This window comes from Carassius gibelio, chromosome B10, assembly GCF_023724105.1.
Source record: "Carassius gibelio isolate Cgi1373 ecotype wild population from Czech Republic chromosome B10, carGib1.2-hapl.c, whole genome shotgun sequence".
Classification (NCBI taxonomy): Eukaryota; Metazoa; Chordata; class Actinopteri; order Cypriniformes; family Cyprinidae; genus Carassius; species Carassius gibelio.
In genome coordinates this window covers 22,023,256-22,050,431 of record NC_068405.1, presented here as the reverse complement: position 1 = coordinate 22,050,431, position 27,176 = coordinate 22,023,256, and the positions used below count along the sequence as shown (strand labels likewise).

The following is a 27,176-nucleotide window of genomic DNA, read 5'->3' as shown; positions in this document are numbered from 1 at the left end:
TATCACCATGTGGTAGAATGCCCAAAAAGCTTGAAAATCATGGGAATTTAAGGGTTGACAATCAAAAATGACAATAAAAATATATTCATGCCTCTTTCATTCTTTATTTGACCAAAACAAAGTTGAAAAGACAGAATCTGAATAAAATAAACCTGTTTGCTGTTCTCATACTCATTTATGACAGTCTGGAAACATTTCAACATTACTCATACACATTTCTGATTTTTTCTAAATATATAAAATGCTACAATATGAACTCAGAATCTATGTTTGGAATATATGTTTTAATTGTAATACAACAAATTTAATCCAACTGAATTTACTAGACACACTGTTTTTCTAACTATAATTGAATTTATTTGCGCTTTTGTTCCACTAGGTTCTATTAAATCTGTATTTAATATCATACAGTTCAAATATATTTATACAATATGATAATAAAATCACAAACTTGGGTTAAACCTCTTCCGCGTCTTATTTTAGTCTTCTCAGGGTTTCTCTGAATAGAGTTGAATCTGGTGAATTTCATGTGTTGATCTTAACACGCTTCACACTGGCACAGCTCAGCTAGATCTATCTGAAGGATGTTGAGTCCAGTCCAAGGTCTGAATGACTCACGCGCAATATGGTCGATGTGGGTTTGGAAACGTGCGTCACTCGCTGCGTTGGTCAAGTACGTAAAAATATCATACATCTGTGAGCCTGGTGTGTTTGGGAGAGCGCCAGTGAAGCTGTGCTTGTATCTCATCATGGTTTGTGTGTTCAATCAGCTTCAGGATGCTTCAGGTAAAGGATGTCAGGTCTGAGTCGCCAGGGGTATAAGAATAAGGGTGATGCTCCTACTCACAAATAATAACACAAATAAGAAAGAAAAAATATAAAGATGAGTTAGAAATTCAGTCAATAGCTCACGGAACAGCACCCCTTTGGGCCCCAGTACTCACAGTTAGGCCGAGGGGTCAGAATTGGGAGGGTTTGGACAACATGACGGATTCATTGGCTTCAGAGGAATCTCCACTGACTGGAGGGAGTCTTTGGGACACTTTGACTGGGAGAAGACAACACCAGCAGAACAGATAATATGCATGCAGGTACTCCACTGTGTTTGTATTCATTTATGAAATTAATACTTTTACTCAGCAAGGAGACATTAAATTAAATTGATCAAAAGTGACTATAAAAATGTTTAAAGTTTTACTTAAGATTTCTATTTCAAATAAATGCTGTTCTTTTGAACTTTCTATTCATTGATGAAACCTGATTTTTTTTCTTCATATTTAATAATGTATTTTTTGTATTAATCTATGTAAATTTCTTTATTATGATATTCACAGTTATTAGACAGTTAGTGAAGTGGGAGGGGATTGGGAAATGTTCACAAGCCCGGACTAGCGCTATGGTGTTAAATATCGGCACGCTGCCCATATTAATATAATTATATTTAATTATATATACACACACCCACAATTTTATATTTCTTTATAGTTTATAAGGTTAATAATAATAAAGTTTACTTTTTTTTTTACACTTTTTATTATTGAATACTAATTATATATAATCAAATCTATAAAATATGTATATTTAAAATGTGTATTTATATATAATAATTAATAAATACAAATATAAATAAAGTTTGTTTTATATGATATATAATATATGTGTTAGCATTTATAATAGAATATTAAATATAAAAGAAAACAGTTATTTTAAATTGAAATAATATTATAATATTTCACAATATTACTTTTATTTATTATTTATTTTATAATTTTTATTGTATATTTTTATTTATTCATTAAATTATGTTTGATCAAATAAATGAGCCTTGGTGAGCATAAAAGACTTTAACATTAAAAAGCCTTATTGACTTTTGAAGAGTAGTGTATGTTTTGTAAGGGTAAGTACCCAGGGTCCAAAATTAACTTAACTAAAAAAAAAAAAAAACTTTGAGATTATAGTTACTTTGGCATAAATGAGAAATGTTGCAATTTAAACCATGCACTTTGGTGTAATTCCTACTCCCGGCCAAATGGCCACTGACAATTTAATTGATCCAAGGCCAAATGTTAATTCTGGACTCTGAATAAATAAATATTTCATGCAAACACATAATTCAACGCTGTACGAATGACTACACATTACACAATAAGGAAACAGAGACATTTCAAACAAGATGACAACTATGGATATTTAGAGGAACACATGAACAGTAGTAAGTGTTGTACAGTGCCTTTTCAGCAACACTGTGGAATCAAAAGAAAACATATTAAGGATAAATCATAACACATCCTAATAAGATCTCCTGTATTCATAAGTGTATTAGTAATCTAACCTCACCTCTTCATCACTGTTGTTGTGTTCCTCCGACTTCCTGGCTTTCTTCTTCTCTTTCTTTTTCTTCTCATCCTCCTTCCTCTTCTTGTCCTTGTCGGGCAGGATGTCGTCCAGCCAGGCCAGATCATGCTGCGAGAAGATCAGGTCCAGCATCTTCCTCACGACCATCAGGCCCAGAATCTGACAAAAGGGCAAGAGAATGGCATCCAAATGCAAAAAAGCAAATGAAATGCTTATAATGCTTTGTGAGTGACAAATGGGTGAAGGAAAATCCAGGTCAGATCTTATCACACAATACAGCATATATAAAATTTTATATTTGGCATGAAGAAAATAAAGGCTATTTTAGGATATTTTAAGGATTTTGCACATTATTTTCCTGGAAATTAACTATATATTCAACATTTGTTTTATTTATTTCTTTTCTTTAGATTCTGGGGTGAAATGTGACCAATAAACCCAGCACTCGCACCATGACAGGGAAAATGATGGCGGCCACAGTGGACTTGAGGATCCAGAGGACGGCCAAACAGGTGATCTGCACCAGAGTGAAGAGGTGCACACGCCGCAGGGGTACGTGCCGCAGGAACACAAAATCTGGCTGGTGCTTGGCTGGCATGAGGAACAGCTTCATCCTCTCCCAAAACTGAACAAAACAGAGAAACTCTGGTGAACTCCATTGAAGGAATAGTTCACCTTGAAATGTCCTTGGGCCACACAAGATGTACTGTAGATGACCTTGTTTGTTCATCAGAACAGATTTTGAGTAGCATTACATCCCTCACCATTAGATCCTCTGCAGTGAATGGGTGCCGTCAGAAAGAGAGTCCAAACAGCTGATAAAAACATCACAATAATACACACCACTCCAGTCCATCAGTTAACATCCAGTCCACTGACAAGCTGTGTGTTTGTTAGAAACATATCCACCATATAAGATATTTTAAACCACTTTAAACCATCGCTTCTGGTCAAAATATGAGTCCATAATTCATAATAACGCTTCCACCAGTGAGAAATTTCAACCCCTGTAGTCCTCTCACATCAACATATTAAGAACGGTGTTGGATTAACTGTACGTGTAAACGCTTCCTGTTCTGTGTATATTTATGTCCTTTTCCACAGGAGAAAGCAATATTATGGATAGAGGACTCATATTTTAGCCAGAATCATTGGTATGAATTTAAAAACCTTTTAATGATGGATTTGTTTCTTACTAACATGCAGCTTTTCAAGAGGTTCATTGATAGACTGGAATGGTGTGGATTACTTGTGGATTATTGTGATGTTTTAATCAGCTATTTGGACTCTCATTCTGACGGCACCCATTCACTGCAGAGAATCCATTGGTGAGGGATGTAATGCTGCATTTCTCCAAATCTGTTCTGATGAACAAACAAGCTCACTTACATCTTTTTTTATTTTCTTTTTGGATGAACTTTTAAATCTGAACCACAGATTTACAAAGCCATATGTACCTGAATACCATGGAGAGAAGCAACGCCCATGTACAGGAAAACACCATACAGCACAGGCATAGGGATGTACTGCATAGAAACACACACAATTATTTGTACAGCACTGAGAAAACAAATGAGCATGATTTCACTGAAGTACAATAAGAGTGTTTTGATTACCTGCAGTACTGGTGCAAGGAAGACAGAGACTCCGGTGAGGACAAACACCAAAACGCCTGTGAGTCTCTGTTCTCTGCAACAAACACAAACATAATGCTCCTCACAACTACATGACAAAATACTTGTGCTGGACTCTACACAAGAAGGCTGATTTTGACTTACCGCACACCGAGAAACTGTGGCTGCTCGCCAGGAGCGCTGGACTCACTCTCCATCTTCAGAGAGTCGATGTGGGCGATGGAAATGACTGTGGCTGCTACGTACCACGGCAAACCCATGAAGGAGCAGACGGCCATGAGGATGCCCACCCAGAACAGGTCCAGATGATATCCACAACCTTTCTGCTCAGGTAAAATGGGAAGAAGACATTCAGCAATGCTTCATGGAACAACACCACTACTGTCAATGGACACACATGCAAATTAAACGTTCCCTCGATTTACTATTGCGTTCGCTCGATTTACTATTACGTTCGCTTGATTTACTATTGCGTTCGCTCGATTACTATTGCGTTCACTCGATTTACTATTGCGTTCGCTTGATTTACTATTACGTTCGCTTGATTACTATTGCGTTCGCTCGATTACTATTGCGTTCGCTCGATTTACTATTGCGTTCGCTTGATTTACTATTGCGTTCGCTCGATTTACTATTGCGTTCGCTTGATTTACTATTGCGTTCGCTCGATTTACTATTGCGTTCGCTTGATTTACTATTGCATTCACTCGATTTACTATTACGTTTGCTCGATTTACTATTACGTTTGATCGATTTACTATTACGTTCGCTTGATTACTATTGCGTTCGCTCGATTTACTATTGCGTTCGCTCGATTTACTATTGCGTTCGCTCGATTTACTATTACGTTCGCTCGATTAATATTGCGTTCGCTCGATTTACTATTACGTTTGCTCGATTTACTATTGCGTTCGCTCGATTTATTATTGTGTTCACTCGATTTACTATTGCGTTCACTCGATTTACTATTGCGTTAGCTCAATTACTATTGCGTTCGCTCGATTCACTATTACTTTCGCTCGATTACTATTGCGTTCGCTCGATTTACTATTACTTTCGCTCGATTACTATTGCGTTCGCTCGATTTACTATTACGTGCGCTCGATTTACTATCACGTTTGCTCGATTTACTATTACTTTCGCTCGATTACTATTGCGTTCGCTCGATTTACTATTACGTGCGCTCGATTTACTATCACGTGCGCTCGATTTACTATCACGTTCGCTCGATTTACTATTACGTTCGCTCGATTTACTATTGCGTTCGCTCGATTTACTATTACGTGCGCTCGATTTACTATCACGTTCGCTCGATTTACTATTACTTTCGCTCGATTACTATTGCGTTCGCTCGATTTACTATTACGTGCGCTCGATTTACTATCACGTGCGCTCGATTTACTATCACGTGCGCTCGATTTACTATCACGTTCGCTCGATTTACTATTACGTTCGCTCGATTTACTATTGCATTCACTTGATTTGCTAAATCGTGCACAGGATTTAGCAAATCGAGGGAACGAATTAGTAAATCGTGCGCACAATTTATAAATTGAGTGCACGCAACAGTAAATCGAGGGAAGGCTATAGTAATCATGTGCACATTTTAGTACTTGAGGGAACACGATTTAGCCTGATATTTTTTCCTGCATGTCATGTGTGGGGTTCCGTACATTTCTATATTTTAGGACAAGTAATTTTGGTGCTTTTGTCCTTTTGTCCTCCATATTTCTATTTAGGTGTAGCTTATTTAAATTTTTAAATATTTTTTTGAATTTGAATTAGAATCAATTTATTAATATTAGTAATTAAAGTACTCCAACTTTAAATGTAATAAAATATCTTGCATAGAGAAAACAAAGCCTATTCAAATTTTTGGTTTGAATTAGCCTATTTTTAATGTTTTTCAGAATAAAAATATTTAGCATTTAAAAAAATTAAGCTAGTATCACTGAGATGTCATATAAAAGAAAATAATTTTAGCACAGACATAACAAAGCCTATTACATTTTTTTCAGATTATTTTGCAGTATTTCAGAATCAAAATATTTAGCATAAAAAAATAAAGCATATTTAAAGTGTAAAATAAGATATTTAGCATATCCAAAATGACGCAAATAAAGTTCTAAAATATGATTTTAGTTATAGTTTATGCATGCTTGCTGGGGTGTGAAAATGGGATCTGCTAGGACGTTTCAAAGGTACCTTCAGTTTGTTTTCTTTTCGGTTGACGATGACAGCCGTGATCTGCTGGTCCATGAAGATGAGGATGGTGACCAGAAGAGCAGGAACAAAACTGGCCAAGCACATCCACCACGGGTTCTTCCCAAAGGGCATGACGATCCAGCCGCGATCCGGCCGCGTCGGCTGCACAGACACAACAACACTGATGAAAGCATCCCTGGCATCACGTTGTGATTAATGTGTGTAAAGCACAGTGGATTAATGTGATGTTAGTATAAAATCATTGTGTAAAGCTCCAACAGATGAAGTCGGGAGGTAAAGAAAGATACGAGCGTATTTGTGGCACAACGTACCTTGAATTCGGTTGGCACAATCAGTTTAGGTGTTTTAAGCCCCATTAACATATCAAGACCAACAAATGTCATGATTGACGTGAAGATTGCAAAATCACTGATGAGCTTCCGAAGCTGCATGTTTACAGAGGAAAAAAGAAAGATAAAGATGGAGAAAACTAAACCTAGAGACGGTCAGAGGCTTAGTAAGAGAAAAGGTCGGTAGATTTGAAAATGCAGCAGTAAGATGTTTGATGCCTTCAAGTCGTTCTGGGAGTTTGTTTTGAGTTTCAGCAGACATAAATACATAATGATTTAACTTTAAAAACAATCTGTTTTCAGATTAAACACAATAACTCAATTTTTAAACATTATTATTATTATTAATTGCATTCAGACACTTTATACAATCTTTTGGTGCCACTTGTGTGCTTTTCTCTTATATACACAATGATGACTTGAAAGCAGCATTTCATTCAAATATAAGCAGTTTTAAAAGGCAAGTCTTCTGTATAACAAATACTGAGAAGACAACACACGCTGGACCTTTATCTGGGTGGGTACATGCAGTTTGGGAGTGTCCAAGGACATCACATAATCCAGAGCACAGAAGACCAGGATGGATACAATTATGGCGAAATCTGCTATGAAGGTGCGACACTTGGAAAAAAACGAGAAACAACCAGAAGTTGGGGGAGAGCAGTAAATACAACACGGACTGGGAGAAGGAATACCGTCTCCATGTGGTAGTGTCTTGACATGCTAGAGAAATACACGGTTTTCAAACCTTTGTGGGGAAGTAACGGCTGGCCTTGAACTTTTTGAGCGAGATGGTCATGGAATAAGTGCCGAAGAACAAAATGAAAGACAGCATGGCCAGATCAGGGATGTATTTGCAGGATTTTCCCACCAGGGAACCACCGAACCACAAGCACTCTTTCTTACTCAGCTGATTCCAGTCCAGAGCGGAGAAGTTGAACTGAGCGGAGGAGTGAGGTCATGTGTGGACAAAGACAACGAGAGACAGAAACACAAAGTTATATTGATACTTGTTTTGAAGAAACCAGGTGTTAAACACAGTCTTCTGCCTGCTGCAGCTCACCATAGAGTAATCAGAGAAGTTTTCCAGGCCTAATGGAGAGGAAGTGTTGAGAACCAATGGAGACACTGCAACAGGAAAACAAAAAGCGTTTTTATGTTAATTGACAAGAAATACTATCATTCCCAAAATAAGATACAGATATCCACATGATAGTAGCAATACTTACTCCAGTCAGCAGCCAAATGGAGTATGAGCGATAAAAACAAATATGATACACATAAGTTGCAGTGGTCAGATGTAACAAACCAATACGTCATCAAAAAAAACAAAACAAAAAAAAACACAAAAAAAAAACAATCCTACATTGTTCTTATATTTCTGAGTAAAACCAAATATTTTAAATAGTTTAAAATAGTTTAAGACGGGTCTTGATTATATCCAGAATGTGAACAGTGGCTAAATGCAGGATTGCAGTCATTTGTGGAGATTAAAATAAATGATTAATTGTAGTCATTTTAGTTTTAATTATTGCTTTGAAAAACTAAAAGAATTACTAATGAATTCAAATCAGAAGTCAGACAAGACAATAATGAGTACATTTAAAGGATATTCTCATCAAAAGACAAAAATTATGGGAAAAAAGGGTGCCAAATTATGCTCATCAATAATAATAAAAATAATAATAATCCTCTGACTTTTTACAAAAAATATAATTTAAATTCAGTCAATATTTTGTGTCATATCGCAGTCATCTGTAGAGATTAATAATTAAACAGCAACAGTAATTTTATTTGACTAAAATAATTAAATATTAATATGACAAAATATGATAGATTGCAAAGGATATTTGTCATCAAAGGTAGAAATATGACAAAATGAAAACTTACCTTGAAAAATTATAATTTTTTTATTTAAAAACTTTTTATTAATAATAAATATATCTATTAAAGTTAATATTATTATTATAAAAAATAACTACATATTTTTATAGTTATGCTTAATGATTTACATAAAATTACATTTAAATAAAGCATGGTTTACTAATAACAAATGTTATTATTATGAATGTTAATTAGAATAAAACAATAATATTAATGAAAATAAATCTCCAGACCAAGAGGCTGAGGCTCGTTGGGTCAGGGGTCAGGGGTCAGGGGTCAGACTCACCTTGATCAGGAGGCTGGCAGTCACACCTGTAGCTGGTGATGTAATCTGGCTTGAAGTCTCGATTGATGGGGTAATAATTGAAGACACTCATCATTTTCTTAAGGGCGTCGGAAATGAAGATGAAGGAGATGAGGCTGGAGAAGCCCTCCTCGGTGAAGCGTGTCATGTACTTGATGATGTAGCTGGCGTCGGTGGCCACCAGGATCAGACACTGGAGGCAGGAGTGCAGGCCGACCCAGAGCCGGATCTCCATGTAGTCTATGTTATTGTTTCTGAACACAGACGACAATGAAGAATCAAACTCTAATTCACTGAATTCTTTACATGCATTTTGACTTCACTGAATCACTGGATGTCCTGCTCACATGCTGAACTCATACAGCAGCTTTTCAAAGATCAGTATCGGTCCTGTAGAGCTGAGGATGATGAGGGGTTGACCGCCGAAGAGGCAGAAGACCATGCCGGCCAAAGCCGTGCCCAAAAAGCTTTCCATCACACCCTGGAAGACAATGAGACACATCCAAAAAATGAAAGGACGTGCAGAGAGAGAACTGTAACTAAAAAAGCAAAAAAAGCAAATAAAGGAACAGAAAGACATTTTCAAATAAATTTTGAACACTTTTCAAATTTCAAATAAATTAAATGAATTTTATTTAAGTGTATTAAACATACATTTTAAGAAGCCTGTTTATTGGTGACACCCATTTCTACCACATAAGAAAAAAAATCATACTTTGTAAACCATAAAAGTCAATATGATGACATCATTATTATGATATATTATGACAATTAAGACATAAAACGTCAAAATTATGAGATGCCAAGTCATAAGTTTGAGGTAAAAAGATTATGACATCAAAATTATCATAAAATATTGAAATTATTAAATAAGTCGAAATAACAAGATATTATAGTCTAAATAAAGTCTAAATGATTAAATGATTGACATAGCAATAAATAGTTGATAGTATTACAAAAAGTCGACTGTGACATAAAAATTTCATGTTTCTGTTAACTTAAACTTTTGATCTCATAATTTTGTCCTTTTATCTTACAGTTTTGACTTGTGTCAAAATTTCGTTTTTGTGTGTCATTATTATGATTTATATGATTTAAATTGGGATTCCATATGTTTCTGTCTCAGAGTATATATAGAAAAATTTAACTGTTACTTTATGTCACAATATGATTTTTATATCACACAACTGCAACTTTATTTCTCATAGTTATCTTAATTTATTCCTTTATTTTAATTTTTGATATAAAACAATAATAGAGCAGTATATTGGCCAGGCCAGTTAACTGCTTCATATTTGGCTGTTTTGAGCATTATGCTGAATCTAACTAAATATTGGTATTACATCAGCTCTTTAGATATCAGGATTAGTGGACACAAGGTACATTACTTGGTAGTTGTCGGTTGCGTCCCCCAGCAGTCCTCCAAAGGTGATTGCATTGGTGATGCAGCCCAGGTAAATGAAGAGCACCGCAGAGACGGACTGGATGTGGAAGCCCTCATAGAAGTCACTGAAAACCCAGGGCACTTTACGCTTGATGTCCAGCCACAGTCCGCCACAAAATCTACACAAACAGAAAGAGTCTCAGACATCGTGCACATCAAATCTAAAACTCAGTAACTAGAAGTGGAGGAGGTCCAGTGGACGCTACCGGCCAGTGAATTTCAGCTCCTCTCCAAGTTCATGTGGAGCCGGCATCTCCTCGTCTTCTGCAGACGCCGCTCCTCCTCCTGCATTCCCATTCGGCTGCCCCAGCTCATTCAGAGAGAAAACAGACTTCCTGCAAAAACAAAGAATATCATGTGCTACCGGCTACATCATTTAAAAAGCAATGTATAATCAATATTAATCATGTGTTTTATTTGAATAGAGCAAGTTAATTTAGATGCTACCACATGAAGTATGTTTTAGATTTTTCAGAGTTGCATTTTTATTAATGCAGCATATAAACATATCAATTATTTTGACAATATAATACTAAAGTTCAAATGTTTGCATATACTGTATTAAAGTTCGAGCATCATTACTCCAGTCTTCAGTGTCACGTGATCTTCAGAAATCATCCTAATATGCTGCTCAAGAAACATTTCTGATTGTTATCAGCTGTCCTGCTCAATATTTTTTTGGAAACCATGATACTTTCTTTAGGATTCTTTGATGGATAGAAGTTCAGAAGAACAGTATTACTGTTTATTAAACATTCTAAATGCCTTTACTGTAACCTTTGATCAGTGTAATGTATTCTTGATGAATTAAAAGTATTCTTTTTTTTTTAAACCTACTGACCCTAATCTCTTGAATGCTATTGCAGATTTGTGATTTAATACCTCATCTCTGCTGAAGGCAGTTTCTTCGGGGGTTCGATGCGGATCTTGGGGTCCCATTCTCCAGGAGGAAGAACGATCACCTCATCCAAAAACTCATCTATCCCAGCAATCAAGTCCTCACGATCTCTGGCTTTATAGGCCACGTCACTGAACAGCTAAAGATGGTGACAGATACAGACAGATCTCTTCTCAAATCCTGTGATGATGCTTCATTTCAAGATTCAGAAATAGCTGATATTTTTTTCTTACGTCATCAACCATGAGCGTAGCCATGGCCCGACCGATCTCATTGTAGGATTTGGCTTTGCCATTGGGACCGAGCAGCACAAAGAGAAACCTGGAAAATTAACCACAGTATCTTTTCAAAAATTCAGACAAATATGCATTTACAATGCATTATTTTTCTTTCTGTGAAATGAATCAAAAATATTGATTCAATCATAAATGCCACTTTACTCTGGCCACTCTGCAAAGATATCTTGATTTCCTTTGTGTCTTGTTTTCCAGTAAAAATAGATATCCAGAAATAAAATGATTGCAATATAGTTGAAGTACAGTATATATAGTGTGCAAGCACATTTTTACCACACAAAATTTGAAATAAGATAAAAAAAAAAAATCATCATTATGATAAAAAAGTCAAGTTTGCGACTTTGTGAGATCTCATAGTTATGATTTAGTAAATCATAATTTCGGCTTTTTATGTCATAGTTATGAAAACTTATGACATAATTTTGATTTTGTTATCATTGTCATGATTATGATTTACCAAATCATGTGACAAAATTGGCTTCCACAGGCTTAGAAACTTGATCTATCAATCTGGTAACACTTAATTTTGAGAGTGCACTATAATCTACTAATTATAAGTAAGATATTCTATTAACTTTAAGCAACTTTGCAGCTACGTGCCAGCATCTAATATCAATTATCAGCTATTTGTAAAGCCAATAAACATGCAAACTGTTGTGGGAGGATCACCTTGTTGGCACAGGGACTTCAGTAAGGCCCCCTAGTGTTGCTGCTTGAGCCAGACGAACGAAGGCCACGAACGGCTTGTCTAAAAAATCCACCTCTCCAATCAACACATTAGACGCCTCGGCATCTCTGGGGATCTTCTTCATGAACTTATTCTTCAGCTGGTGGGTGGAATAACCATACAGTTAGGGATCATGGATGAGTGGGTTTAATTAGTCCATATGGTCTGAAGCACTGAGATGCGTAGGTCATGAAATTTCCATGTTGGAAAGAGTTAATGTTCACCAGTGTCAATATGAGCTCTATTATCAATGTCTGATGTGCATGCATGTGATGGAAATGGGAAGCAGCTCATTTTTTCCAGTAGCAGATCAATAAAGTTATGCAATCACAGCGGGAAGACCGAGCATGCAAACGCACATAAATGAACCAATGAAAACAGCCACTTGGCAATTGTGGCCTCAAAGAACACGTGGATGTGGAATGGTCTGTGCATATGGGCAAAATCAGCTTTTAACCAATTCAATTTCTGCAATGAATAAACAAGCTCCTTTCTCATGTCCCGAACCCTCTTGTCAGTTCGTTCACTGCTGTTATATGTGTACCACATCAAATCTGTAGCTTCCACCGCTCTATTAGAATAAATCGAATTGTATCTAAAAGTATTCGGACACTCAAGTCTCACTTAAAAGTTGAAACTCTATCTTTTTCTAAGATTTTCTCAGAACTAATTTCACATCTTTACGATGACTTAACTACCAGGACCAATGTGATTTTTATTGGATGTGTGATGTCAGTTCCTCTGTAACTAAGTTAATTCAAAGTGACTTGCATGAAAAATGAAATCGCCATTTGATTTTGTTAATGCAATGACAATTCAGTCATTTTTAAAGGTCCTTTCTGGAGCCATTGCATTAACACATCAATTAATCCCACTACTCAGTTTAAATGCATGCACAAATGTATCTGTATATGAATCAAATTCTATAAATTAACTTGTGCAATTATCTTTGCATGTGAAGCCTTTGACACCCTATAATTCAAGGGACCCTTGACTTTCAATCTCAGCATGCTCCTGTAAGGCATAAATGAAGCCTGTCGAAGGCACTGACCACATGAAAGTGAGCCACGGGTGTCACTTTAAGCAGAAAAACTCATTAAAGTGGACTCAGATCTGGCCTAATTTGAAGTCTAGTGATAGAGCAGCGGCACCAACAATCCTCCTCAAACAAACACTGAAGCCCTGCAATCGCCTCAAAGTGCTTTGGTAAACTAAGTGCTTTATTGTGCATTTCAGACTTTGCTTTCTATTTTTGCGTCACATTAAAATAAAAGAACACACTACAAAATGACAAACGACTGCTGGCAGCAGTTGTGCGACTTATTTAGAATATTATCCGATGTAAATTATTAGATGCACAGTACAATATGTGTATCAAATCTGCCACATAAACGCACATACATAAGAAAAGACCCCAGATGTAGTGCTCCTGTTTCTACAGTATAATCATATTGTTTATTCTGTCCTAATGAATGAATTTATTTTCTGTGTATTTCAATATGTTCATGTGAAAAAAAAGAACACAATATTAGGAATCCTAATGGAAAAATGTTGTACCTGGTCGGTGCTGGGTGTGACGGAAATATCATTCATACTGCGGCACTGAGAAGGATCTGAAAAGCACAAATGAAACACTTTGATGATTATTAATTGAATCAGTGTTGTCACTGTTAACTAAAACTAACACTAGTGAAAAAAAAGGTAAATGTTACCAAATTAATAAAACGTAAATTAAAATAAAAATAAAAATAAAAATGTAAACTATAAAATGAAAATTCTAAATGATAATAACAGAATATAAATAATACTAAAATAACTAAAATAAGCAACAGATTAATCACAAATTATGATGGTTATAGTTGTTACTTCGGTATATAAAACATTTAGACTTATACAAACTTCTAAATGTCACATTTTGTTTAAAAGTATCGCTCAGAATGGGTCTTTTATCCAATTATGTTTTTTAAAAGGTACTTTTATAGTATACTTTTTAGTAACTCTTTCTTTAGAGAAAAGAAAAATCTGTCCAGAAGTATCCAGAGTACAGAAACAAATCATAACAAACAAGAATGAAAAGCTAAAGCCAAGACCTTTCTAATAATCTCTAATCCTCAGAACAATGGCAGAAATGCACCGCTGCATACTTACAGAAATGGTTCACCTTGTGCAACTACAAGCAGTTATTGTGTGAATGATGCAATGTGAGGTTAGAGGGTGTTCAGATTTGGTGATTTCAAGCGACATAACTTGAATGCTTATTAGAAAATCCAGAGATCTGGAAGTAGTTGTAGATAAATCTATTGAAGGCTGGAAGAAACAGAAGGCTAGACTCACGCAGTTTGCTGAGGCCGGCGCTCTGACGAGCTCGCAGGTCCTCAGTGGAACGGTGGAAACCCGACCCAGAGCGAGGACTCGGGCTCGGACTGCGGACTGATGCAGACCCGAGATCAGACACAGAGAAAGACATGGTCAAGATGGCAGGACAGGCAGAAGAATAAGGTGGAAATGCAAGAAAAAGATGATTTGAAAAGACAAGTGCCGGAGAAAGACGGGGCATTCTGGGAACATCACTGACTGTGGCACAGGTCACTCAGGAGACACTCACTGGAGGGGCTGGGTTTTCCGATATCCGCTAGTGAGCGGTGGATCGGCTTCTTGGTCTGGTGTCGGTGCTTCCTCAAGAGGACAAAACTGATCTTCTCACGGATCTCTGGAGCTATAAGACCCTCCTGCACCTGCTTTTCAATGATGTCATCTGTAAAAGGCAGAAAAACACAGACAAAGAATTCAAATTCATATTTACACAGGGGACACAAATCTAACATGACATGAGAAATTCCCCTACGCACTTGACACTGAAATTATACTCAGGTGACTTTCTGACCACAAACTGCAATTGCTGGACTCCTGTTAGTAGCTAGAAACAGAATCAAAAGTTCCAGTCTTCAGTGTCACATGATCTTTCAGAAATCATTCCGATATGCTCATCTGCTGCTTAAGTAACATTTCCTATTCTTATCAATGTTGAAAAAAGTTTGTTGCTTTGTATTTTTCTGGAAACTTAATTTTCTTTCTTTTTTTCAGGATTCTTTGATGGACCGAAAGTAACATAATAAATGCCACTTTTGATCAATTTAATACAGGCTTGCTGGATAATTTATTTCTAATAAAACTATTTTGAAACGTAGTGTATATTTATAAAACTGGAATATTAATAAGCAGAATTTTGTAACTTTGTGAATAATAGGTGTTCAACCTCAAGTTCTGTAGTCTAAGACTGAACTCAGGTCTGTATGTAGTGTTTTCTGGTGTACTGACCCACTATCTGTGGCAGTGAATACCCCTCCAGGTCCAGCATGATGCAGCCCGTCTGCAGGCAGGTGCGCAGCTCAAACAGACTGTGCAGAGACAGCGTGGACACATGCGGTTTGCTCCACCTCTCGCCACCCTCCTCCACCTTCTCTTCAAACTTAACCCACCTGATGAAACCAACCGAAGATGCAACTTTAAAAAGTGCTACCGTGCCAACTTTTCTTCAACTCTTCTGAGTTTGAAATGTGTAAATTAAATAGTTTGGAATCAATGCAACAATCAATAATTCTCCTTTACAATTTGAATCCGTCAAATGACAGTTTTTCATCATTTAGATAGTGTCCTGTATTTATAAACCTGGCAGACTCTTTCCACTCCATTTCTCCACCCTCATGCTGCAGCGTGTCCATCTCAGTGAACAGGGTGGGTGTGGGCTCATCTTCCTCTCTGAGGATGTGACGTAGCCTCTCTGCAGCAGGGGACACTGTCACACACACACACACACACACACACACACACACACACACACGCACACACACACACACACACACACACACACACACACACACACACACACACACACACACAAATACCTTAAGGTACTTTGACAAAATATATATATATGCAGTATACATATATGCAGCAAAGCAACTAAGCAAAACAAGCGCCAATGCACATGCTTCAATATAGAGTCTTGTGGGTGAAGGATGTTTGAATCTTGCTTGCAACCATTCCTAATTCGACTAGTGTTATTTTGTTGCAGTGCTATTTAATATCATTGAGATACAAAAGTAGTTTATATTTATTTTATTCACTTTATATATTCCATTTTTCATTATAATATTAGTTTTGATTTGTATAGTTTTTTTTTTTTGTATTATCTATAAAGCATTTGGTTATTTTTTTTTTAAGTTTGAGCTATTTTAGCATGTAGTTAAACTAAACAGAAATGAAACATTTTGCCTTGGCAACTGGCTGAAATAAAAAAAATAAAAAATAAAAAAATGAAATGAAAATGAAAGTTTTCGTAAAAGAAACCAGAAACACATTTTCAGGATTTTTCAAGATGGTTTTATAAATGAATAAACTGATTATAAATATGTTTCCTGCCACTTACATCTTTGCTGCATAAATTTGCTTGCTTTTTCATCTAGTGTGTTTTTCACCTGTTGTATAAACTGCAATGTGAAAACCATAACTTTGAAAAGAAACTGCAGATGATTTTATGAAGCATGAAGAAGTAAGCAAATAAACACTGTGTCCATGTAAAAGTAGTCAATAACCGCCTGTAGCTCAACACCTCCTAATTGTAAAAATGAGTTTGATTCTTTGCATCAAGCAGAAGTCTATTGGCCTGTATGACGTATAAGTCTGGGTGTTATGTTTAGCCTTCGGCTCAGTCTGAATTGACCCTCCGCTGACCCGCTTGAAATGAAATCTGGATGTGACAGAGCAGGTTCATTACGATGCACGACTCCCAAGGCCATCAACCATCCCATCATCATGTAATCAGAGTGAGAATTTGATTTCAAAAGCCTGAGCTGTCAGATCTGCGACCAGACTGAATTCAGCTCGACTTGAGTCATGCACCAGTCATTAACATGACGTATAAAGTCAGAAGCAAATCAATGGCATTGTTTAAAGATAAGTATCTTAACAATCTTCCTTTGAAGATAAATATGCATAAATCTCTTCATAAATCAGGCTGATATCTGAAAGCATATTAAATGAATTTGTTCGGTAGATTAACTTAGAACAACAACCATGTGACAATGGCTTACTGTAATCTGATGCATGATGCCAGAATCAATATCTAATGTCATCAGACCTGTAGTGATTTAATCAAATTTATCGACTCTATATATAAGTTAAAGACAAATTACATAAGCTCCATTGTGGGCTACTAAAACCTGTTCTCAGTCTAATGTCATGTGCATTAAATCTAATGTTCAGACCAATGGTGCGAGTTGGTGCTTGTGAGCCCATGCATGACGATCTTGTTGTGACCTTCCTCTCAATCTCTGGCTTTTCCTCGGGATTGTTAGCGCGTGGGTGTTTTTCTCCGTGTAATCCTTCTAATCCTGAAGTAACAATCACAAATACGTGTGGTTGTAGAATGCCAATGCAGAGTAGAGTACAATGCACCGGGATATTTACAGCTCACGCATATGAATCACTGGCTAATCAATTGACATTTGATGGAGTCACTAGATATTAAATGTTGGTTGTTTGTACACGTTTTGTCGTACTATTAATCAACAATGCAGTCATTACTTTAGTTGCTGACATTCAAAAAAGCACTGAATAGAGAGGAAAGGTGGGTTTTCACTTCAGAATCAACACTGATGATCTTTTTTTTAAATCCTGAGATTTTTACTTCTTCAGAAAAAGAAAAAAAAAATCATTTCCAAAAGAGTTAAATGCATTTACAATTAAATTTGATGTTTCACCAATTAAATTGTTGCATATAATGCACAATTATGATAACATGAACATTTAAACAAGGGTTAATGAAAATCATTATTGAAAGTTGTCGAATCAGGCTTATCTGGTCTCAGAAATTCGTCTTCATTAAATCTGATGTGTGACTCATATTGCATATAAAAAAATGAAAGGAAAAAGTAAATAATAACTTAATCTTACTTTAAAAATAGACCTATTTTAGGACCATTAAATGTTTTGCACTGTGAGATTATTAACACTTAAGGACATTTTCCCTTAAATTATTGTTATGCAAATATTTTACTTCTGAATTTGTCTGTAATTGCCATTATTTTCAAATATTTTTTGTTATTGTTTTATAGATTTTTTGTTGCACAGCACAATATTATGATCATTTATTTTATATTTATTTTTATTTTTTTTGCATTACAGATTTTACAGAATTTTGTGGGGAAAATGTCATTAAATATCATGGACAATTAAGTTAATTTTTTTGAAATTGCGTCATTATTTTTTATGATAATTGATAATATTTCCCCTCAAATTCTCATTAATGTAATGCAGACATTTTACTTCCAAATTTGTCTCATTGTTCACATTTTTTGTGTTGTTATAAAGATTTTTAAATATATATATAACAATTAACAAATTACAATTATATATTTTTTTAAGACAGAAATCAAAAATACACTAAAACACACAAAAAAGGTAATACAATTAATGCTATTCAGACGTAGTTTACCTTTATTTGTATTTATTTTTTATTATAGAAAAGTGAACTTTGTGAGTAAATATGTTCAGATGTCACAAAAATAAAGTCACAATGCAAGATATTTTTGACTGTCCTTAAACTTACAATCATCAACCAGCCTTGTGACTTCAATGATGGTTGATCAGCAGAAAACTTGCCAATAGATTAATAGACTCAGCAAAATCATGATCTAGCAGTGTCAAACTCCAAACCAAATGAGCTCTGACCAAAAGTCCAGAAAGAAACTCTCCAGAACAAACCTAATAAGAAGAACTGGCAGCAATAGTAAGGCAATAAGACGATATTGAGATCTGTGACTGTACCTGTGCAGCTGCTCTGAGAGCCCAGACTGGACGTCAACGACTGTATCGAGTCATGAATACTAAAGACCCCCGTCACCCTACGCTGTTCCTGCTCCATCCTTCAGAAAGCCTAGCGTTTAATGTTTCATCGATGAAAAAAGATCTACTAATACAAGTCTGAGATGTCCACTTGCACTTCCTTATGATTTCAGCCTTTTCGTGATGAACCTGTTAACTGTGCTCGTCCCTCATTTTAGATGCACCTTCCCTATGAGCGTGTCCTCTGGCTCTTAATCTTTTCTTCTCAACAATTTTGCTCTTTTCTGAAAACTAAAGCAGGGCAAAGTGCCACACGCATGAAAGGCCCAACAAGTGTTTTTCTCCTCCTCTAGCTTTGCTGATCCCTCCCTTTCTCTCTCTCTCTCTCTCTCTCTCTTCAGAATTTAAGTCTGAAACCTCAATCACTCAGTCATAATTCACAAAGATGCACCTTATTTTAAAACAAACCTAAAGCAGTAACTGTATCAGGGCTATTATAGTTATTAAAAAAAAAAAATGCATTTGTTATTTGAAATAAAATATAGGGTAAATGTCAATTGAAATAAAATATACAAAAATGAATTAATTAGCATTTCCCATTTACTAAAATAAAAACTAAAACTGATATTTTCTTTTATACTTTTTATACTTGATACACTTGTGGTGTTCCCGGTCAGAAATGACTGGCCTACAAAAAATAAAATAAAAAATGCTTCTAAATCTCTCATTATGCAGCTTGTTTTTTTTCAGATAGCACAGCTTTTGTATTTCATTTTGAACTAACTGACCATACGCCTCATTGATCCAAGCTTATGTTTCTGAATGAACATGGCCAAATTATCACTCCAAAAACTGAAATACAGAAGCTTAGATCAATGAGAGAAATATCAAAACCTCTGCTTAGAGAAAGAAAACAAGCTGATAAAAATAATTTCATGGTTTATATACAGTAGCTGAATGGGATTTACAAGCAATCTTTCTAAAAAGTCAGTCATTTAAAAATGTAAACACCAAAATAGAATTTTCAGCACAACACTAATAAACTAAACTCATGTAACTTAACTAACAGGATCTCGGTGTACTTGTATTTTTGTTAGTTTGCGGTGATAAGAAGAGGTTCAGAGCAGCTCACTGATGGAGTTGATGTCAGAGAGCTCGTTTGAATCCTGCTCGCCCTCATCTGGGTCACATGGGTCCTCTCGGTCGTGGTGTTCAGGGCGGTTGTGGTGTCTCTCCCGACTGTCCCGATCGTGGGAATGACGTGATGTATGTCTGCGATGTCTGCGCTTCCTTCTGTAGCTCCGTGGCACTGGAACACCAATGTAGACAGACTCTAAAAACAGAGAATCAAAGAGCGATGAGTTTCTGTTTGATAGTGTTTATGGCATAATTCACACTCCATTATGTCTCTTTTATTTTATTTGAAGTAATTGTATTTTAATCAGTTCTATTTTAATATCAATGAAATACCATTGTCTATCTATCTATCTATCTATAGATAGATAGATAGATAGATAGATAGATAGATAGATAGATAGATAGATAGATAGATAGATAGATAGATAGATAGATAGATAGATAGATAGATAGAAAGGGGTGGCACGGTTCAACTTTTTCACTGTTCGATTTGTTTCATGGTTTTAGAGTCACGGTTTTCGGTGTGCTATGTTTGTGGAAAAACTATACTTTCTAATAAAAAAAGAAGAAGAATATTATATCCAACTACAAGCAGCAGCACATAAATACAACAGAGTAAAGATACAAACAATGAACAGTGATTTTCAGGTTTTTTTTTTCCTTTGGCATAAGTTTTTGGTACAGAAGTTGATTAAAGTCAATAAGATCAAATGTAAGATCAAATGTAAAACAGCATTGCATATTGAACTACATAAATTAAAGATAATTCTTTATTAAAGTTATAAAAGCTTTTTAATCAAGAGCAGTGAGTGACTTCTTAGTTGTTGCTGTTCAATTGATATAAAGACTGTCACTTTAAGAGAATGCACTGATACAGTGGCCTGCATTCTGCCGGCTATGTATGCTGTAGGACAGGGGCGGACTGGCCATCGGGAGCACCGGGACATTTCCCGGTGGCCTGACGCTCATTCTGGCCTGCCGGCTGCCGCTGTGCAGTCGACCAGGCTGACATATAATAGGCTGTTATGCAACTGCGAATTAATTGATGGTTTTATGAATCTACGAATCAGGCGATCGCAGAGTGAAAAACTGAAATGGCATCCTTCGTGTGATATTGATTAACTACATAAAATGATATAAATATATACATTTTCTAACCTCCATATCTTGAATTTTGTGATCATTCACATCCATTCATAAATGTATTTGAATACACCGAATAATGCAAGAACACGTGCCACACGCACTAGTATTACTTCATCATGTAACTTGCATCATGTGCACTTTTTAGGCACAATTTGTTTAGTTTTTGAATATACTTAATACTGTTAAAAGGCACATCAGTAAAACAAAAAATACAAGTTCACATATCACACCTAAACACGCTTGGAAAACGGAATTAGAACTATAAACTAAATTAGATAAAAATGCCTATCCATATACAGCTATGATTCGCGAACCCCAAATTGACTCAAATGATTCGCAAACCCGCTTTGAACTCCCGAACTGACTCAAATGATTCGCGAAACTCCCGAACTGACTCAAATGATTCGCGATCCCGCTCGGACCTCTCAAACTGATTCAAATGATTCGCGATCCCCAAATTAACTCAAATGATTCGCGATCCCGCTCCGAACTCTCAAACTGACTCAAATGATTCGCGAACCCGCTCCGAACTCCCGAACTGACTCAAAAGATTCGCGAACCGCTCCGAACTCCCGAACTGACTGAAATGATTCGCGATCCCGCTACAAACTCCCAAACTGATTCAAATGATTCGCAATCCCCAAACTGACTCAAATGATTCGCGATCTCGCTATGAACTCCCGAACTGATTCAGATGATTCGCGATCCCCAGACTGACTCAAATGATTTGCGAACCCGCTACGAACTCCCGAACTGATTCAAATTATTCGCGAACCCGCTTTGAACTCCCGAACTGACTCAAATGATTCGCGAACCCCCTACGAACTCCCGAACTGACTCAAATGATTCGCGATCCCGCTCCGAACTCCCGAACTGATTCAAATGATTCGCGATCCCCAAATTGACTCAAATGATTCGCGATCCCGCTCCGAACTCCCGAACTGATTCAAATGATTTGCCATCCCGTTACGAACTCCTGAACTGACTCAAATGATTCGCGAACTCGCTCCGAACTCTCAAACTGATTCAAATGATCCGCGAAGCCGCTCCGAACTCCCAAACTGACTCAAATGATTCACGATCCCGGTCCGAACTCTCAGACTGACTCAAATGATTCACTATTCCGCTCCGAACTCGCGAACCCGCTACTCAAATGAATCACGCTTTCGGGGAAGTCGTGGCCTAATGGTTAGAGGGTTGGACTCCCAATCGAAGGGTTGTGGGTTCTAGTCTCGGGCTGGACGGAATTGTGGGTGGGGGGAGTGCATGTACAGTTCTCTCTCCACCTTCAATACCACGACTTAGGTGCCCTTGAGCAAGGCATCGAATCCCCAACTGCTCCCCGGGCGCCGCAGCATAAATGGCTGCCCACTGCTCCGGGTGTGTGTTCACAGTGTGTGTGTGTTCACTGCTCTGTGTGTGTGCATTTCAGATGGGTTAAATGCAGAGCACAAATTCTGAGTATGGGTCACCATACTTGGCTGAATGTCACTTCACTTTCACTTTCACTCTGAACTCCCGAACTGACTCAAATGATTCACAATCTGAAGTTGTTAACAAATAAAATATAAATATTTCGATTCCGAACTGCTTTGCACGTCGAAATATCCACGAACATAACCAGGTGAGCAGATCAATCTCTTACTATTCTCTTCTGATCACATCAGATTGTGGTTAATCTTGCAGATCATGACTTATATCTACTCTTCCTCTCCCTGCAGTTTGGTAATATAAAGATTCCTCCTATGAACTCACACCTCTTCTGTGGGTTTTATTGTTCTGGGTCTGAATTTGGGTTCCTGGGGTCTCAAAAAAGAAACATTTTCAATCTCAAAGGTGAACGTTATGACAACACACTCTTAGCAAAAAGGGTTCATTGGGGTTCTATATAGAACCATAGGGTTCTTTACTCAACTGCAAATAACTTTTTATGCTAAAAAGGTTCTGTAATGACAAAAAAGAACCTTTTGTCACAAAGGTTCTTTAGGCTTTTATTTATTCATATATTACTTTATTCTGCAACATTTTGTATTTGTAATTAAATTATTGTTTGTAGTAACATAATATCACATTTTAATCATGCTGATTTTTGGAGAAAAACTGAAATGGCACTCTTCGTGTGATATTGATTAACTACATAAAATGATATAAATATATACCTTTTCTAACCCCCATATCTTGAATTTTGTGATCATTTGAATACACCGAATAATGCCGTGGAAGAACGCACTCAAAATGAACACGCGCACTAGTATGACTTCATCATGTAACTTTACATTAGCCTAGATGCGTGCACTTTTTAGGCACGATTTGTTTAGTTTTTGAATAGACTTGATGATGTTAAAAGGCACATCATTAAAACAAAAAATATGAGTTCACATATCGCACCTAAACATGCGTGGAAAACGTAATTAGAACATATACAGCTATGATCAGCTGTTCCTTCATATTGGCTGAGCTTTCAACGTTGTCACGGGAAAGGATTAGTTGAGGATGAGATAAGTTGAATAAGACATGTGGTTTTGGAACAACAAAGGTAAACTGGTGACAGACTACTTCATAGAGATCTTTTATTTGCGCGCGTGAGGCGCGGGTTTGCGCGAGTTTCAGCACCCGGATGCTGACAGAATAAATGACTGCTCATATTCATTCACATTGATCAAGAGTGAATGGTTTATCCAGGTTTTTTTTCCTTATCGCTATTGTTGTAATGTCTGGGAATCTAGAATGTGCATCCATCAACATAAACATATATTAACTGCTATTTATAGCAAACAATATTACAGATGCTTTGGATTTAAAGCTGCAGTAGGTAACTTTTGTAAAAATATATTTTTTACATATTTGTTAAACCTGTCATTATGTCCTGACAGTAGAATATGAGACAGATAATCTGTGAAAAAGATCAAGCTCCTCTGGCTCCTCCCAGTGCTCCTATTGCCATTTGCAGGAATGCATCGCTCCAGTTAAGAAACAACCAATCAGAGCTGCGGTCCGCTAGAGCTTCAAAAGATACCGACTACAGCTTTAAGTTGAACCGCGGTCCCAGCGCGTACCGAACCGTGTGTGGTGAACCGAACTTTACGGGTTTCTTTCAGCGAACCGTGTCACCCATAATAGGATAGATAGATAGATAGATATATGGAAAAAATATTAGTACATCAAGCTCACCAAGTAAATAAAAATGAAAAAATAAGTTTATAGATATATTTTATTGTATTTCAGTTCCAGTAATGCCATTTTTGATCATATTAATTGATGATATTAGTCATCTATAATAACCCTCATTTATTGTTAATTACTTTACACAACATATATGTTACATATACATGTATATATGTCCATATGTGTTTCTGTGATATATTAATATTGGCTATATTAATATTAATTTAAATATTGTAAACATAATTGCAAGTGGAAAAACCTTTCAACTGTAAATATGATTAACCTTTTATTAACCTTTTTATGCTTTTCAGCGTCCTAATCCAAAAAGTGGTTTGTAGGTCAGGAGCATTTGCCAAATATTGTAAAAAAAAAAAAAAAAAAAAAGACCATCCTCTCACCGTCCTCCTCCTCGTTGTGTCTGCTGCGGTGACTTCTCCTGCTGCCATGCAAGTCATGGTCCATCCTGATGGGAAAAGGCAGAAGAAAAGACTTTGTGTCTGCTTTAGTAGAACATACAACTAGTTTTATTTCTATCTATATTCTATAATATAATGTTGTTTTGCTAAAACCATCCTGAATTCCTTTTTTAAAAAACTTAAATATATCAATAAAGTCAATAAAAATCCTGAACCCGAAATGTATGCAATAGATAATGCCGCACTTGCATCTTTAAACATAACATTTCAGAAAACTTGGGGAAACGTGCTAATATTTATTATTTAACGCTTTAGAGGCTTTGCATATATTTCCCTCTGCAGATTACACCACCTTAGTGTATTTACACAAATCTAATGAGTGCTCATCAGTTTCATTTTGTAGGGAGTTCTTGCTGGCAGTGGTTTTAAAGCCTCCAGCTTGGTCACAGGACCTGAAAGAACCCCGTGTGATGTGGCACATGGACCTGCAGCTTCATTAGATCAATATCCCTTTCGCCGACAGGAAAGGAAAACCCAATGCATTGGTATGATTATGGGAGGATGTTCACTGTCAGCGCACACACACACACACACACACACACACACACACAGTTCTCTTATGTCACACACTTGATTGATTCATTCAGGAGCAGTAGCTGTGGCACAGTGGGGAGTACTTGCACTAAAACTGTTTATTAACTGAAATTAAGCTCTAATAAAATAAAATATGAATATTAGATGAAAAGGTAAATTAAATGAACAACACACATCACATATAGGTCCAAATCCAGGCCTCATGCCTCAATCTCCTTCAAATTAGAGAAAAAGTCTTTAAGTTAACTAAACAGCTTTTATATATATATATATATATATATATATATATATATATATATATATATATATATAAATTGACCCATACATGTTTTTATTTCAAAGATTATCACTAAAATGTGTCCAATATCCTTTTAAATTACACTGAATTAAATGTTGCAGTTTTTTGTAAGATTACTAATTGATTTGTAAACAATTTACACAGAATTACTTTTTATGCTTGTGTTTCCCAAACCAGTTTTTATTTTAATTTAATTTGTTTATAAAGTTTAATATGTAATAATTTTATCATGTTCTTTTGGCATTTTTCCATGAGTTTAAATACTACAATTTAGGTTTAATTTATTTTTCTTTCTGTTTTATTTCAGTTCCAGTTTATAATTATTTCTAGTTAGCAATTTTAGAGCTTTATCCTTAAGTTATTTTAATTTTCGCATTTTATTACACGTTTAAACATTTTAAAATATATTTTTTAAGCTTTTATTCAAATCATTTAATAGTTTTGGTTTCATTTTCATTACCGATGATAACCCCAACTCAATCTATTTGAACAAATGAAATGAATTCAACACTGTCAGTAATATAATGGCATGTTAACTACACAATCATTCTGTTGGCCACTGTAATGTAAGAAGAGATTTAATACAGTAATTAAGAGTCAGTGTCCTTCACACCAGACGGAGAATAACTCCAGGATAAACAGATAATCAGGACTGACAGCGTCATTGATCCATCCGCGGGGGAACGCCTCTGTGACTCATGGGAAAACACATCCACAGATTTACCCATTTACAGTTTTGAATGTTTTTAGATTTGTGTCATTTTTTACAACGTTTAAATACTTTCTCCTCGCTTTAGCATAGACATAAGTACTGTATAAGACTATAAAAAAATCTATTTGCTTGTTGAGCCATGGCAGAAATGTTCTGGAAACCTGTTTGAAAACAATTACTTTTTTTTTTTTTGCAATTCCCCTGGGTGGCACCAAAGGCTCAGAAGATACACACTTTATATGTATTTTATATGTACACTTTAGAGACAGTTTAAATAATATATATACATTTTATTTTATTTTTATACATCAAAAATCAATCACTATATATTTATAACATTTTTCGACAAGACCTACTTTAATATAACTTTATAATAGAACTTTACAATGAAAAACCCTCAGCTCTTACCTTGTTACAGAAGTGGCGCTGAGATGAGCGGTGCGATGAGCATCTGTCTGTATCAGATGATATCAGGCTTGTTTCTCTGTACAGTATCAGACACATAGAGACAGCCAGTCACAATGATTACCCATCACTGTCTGTCTGTCTTGTGATTGGCTGAAGATTCAAACGCTCCGGGTCATAAGTACAGCACTCAGCACAGTACGGTGGCAGAAAACGTGACATGAAGTTCATTAAATGACACACACACAGCATGCTCACTCTGAACACCCCGCTGGCTGTTTTGTAATTGACCATGCTATTGTCTGACCGTTCAACATGAATCCAGATTCACAGTGATGCAGTACTTTATCCGTAGGCCTA

The 27,176-nt window shown here is 36.2% G+C and overlaps 1 protein-coding gene across 6 annotated transcripts; it reads right to left on the bottom strand.

Annotated features, from left to right (window-relative positions):
• Nucleotides 1-84: 84 nt before the first annotated feature.
• On the bottom strand, nt 85-26,854 carry slc4a5b (solute carrier family 4 member 5b). Of its 6 annotated transcripts, XM_052568168.1 has the most exons (26): nt 26,820-26,853; nt 24,790-24,854; nt 20,076-20,276; nt 15,767-15,893; nt 15,416-15,576; nt 14,703-14,852; nt 14,432-14,527; nt 13,655-13,710; nt 12,040-12,197; nt 11,308-11,395; nt 11,059-11,213; nt 10,383-10,511; nt 10,121-10,295; nt 9,080-9,213; nt 8,715-8,986; nt 7,608-7,672; nt 7,293-7,484; nt 7,052-7,165; nt 6,195-6,356; nt 4,134-4,312; nt 3,972-4,044; nt 3,813-3,881; nt 2,807-2,980; nt 2,338-2,514; nt 945-1,048; nt 85-839 (listed from the first exon to the last, which is right to left on the bottom strand). In XM_052568168.1, exons 2-25 carry the CDS (start codon nt 24,851-24,853, stop codon nt 947-949), a joined length of 3,273 nt encoding a protein of 1,090 aa, XP_052424128.1. In that variant the 5' UTR covers nt 24,854; nt 26,820-26,853; the 3' UTR covers nt 85-839; nt 945-946. The 6 variants fall into 6 exon arrangements, with proteins under 6 accessions (XP_052424128.1, XP_052424124.1, XP_052424125.1 ...); XM_052568164.1 differs by lacking the exons at nt 7,052-7,165; nt 14,432-14,527 and adding an exon at nt 6,527-6,640 and having other exon boundaries at nt 26,820-26,851; XM_052568165.1 differs by lacking the exon at nt 14,432-14,527 and having other exon boundaries at nt 7,608-7,636; nt 26,820-26,849.
• Nucleotides 26,855-27,176: the final 322 nt, after the last annotated feature.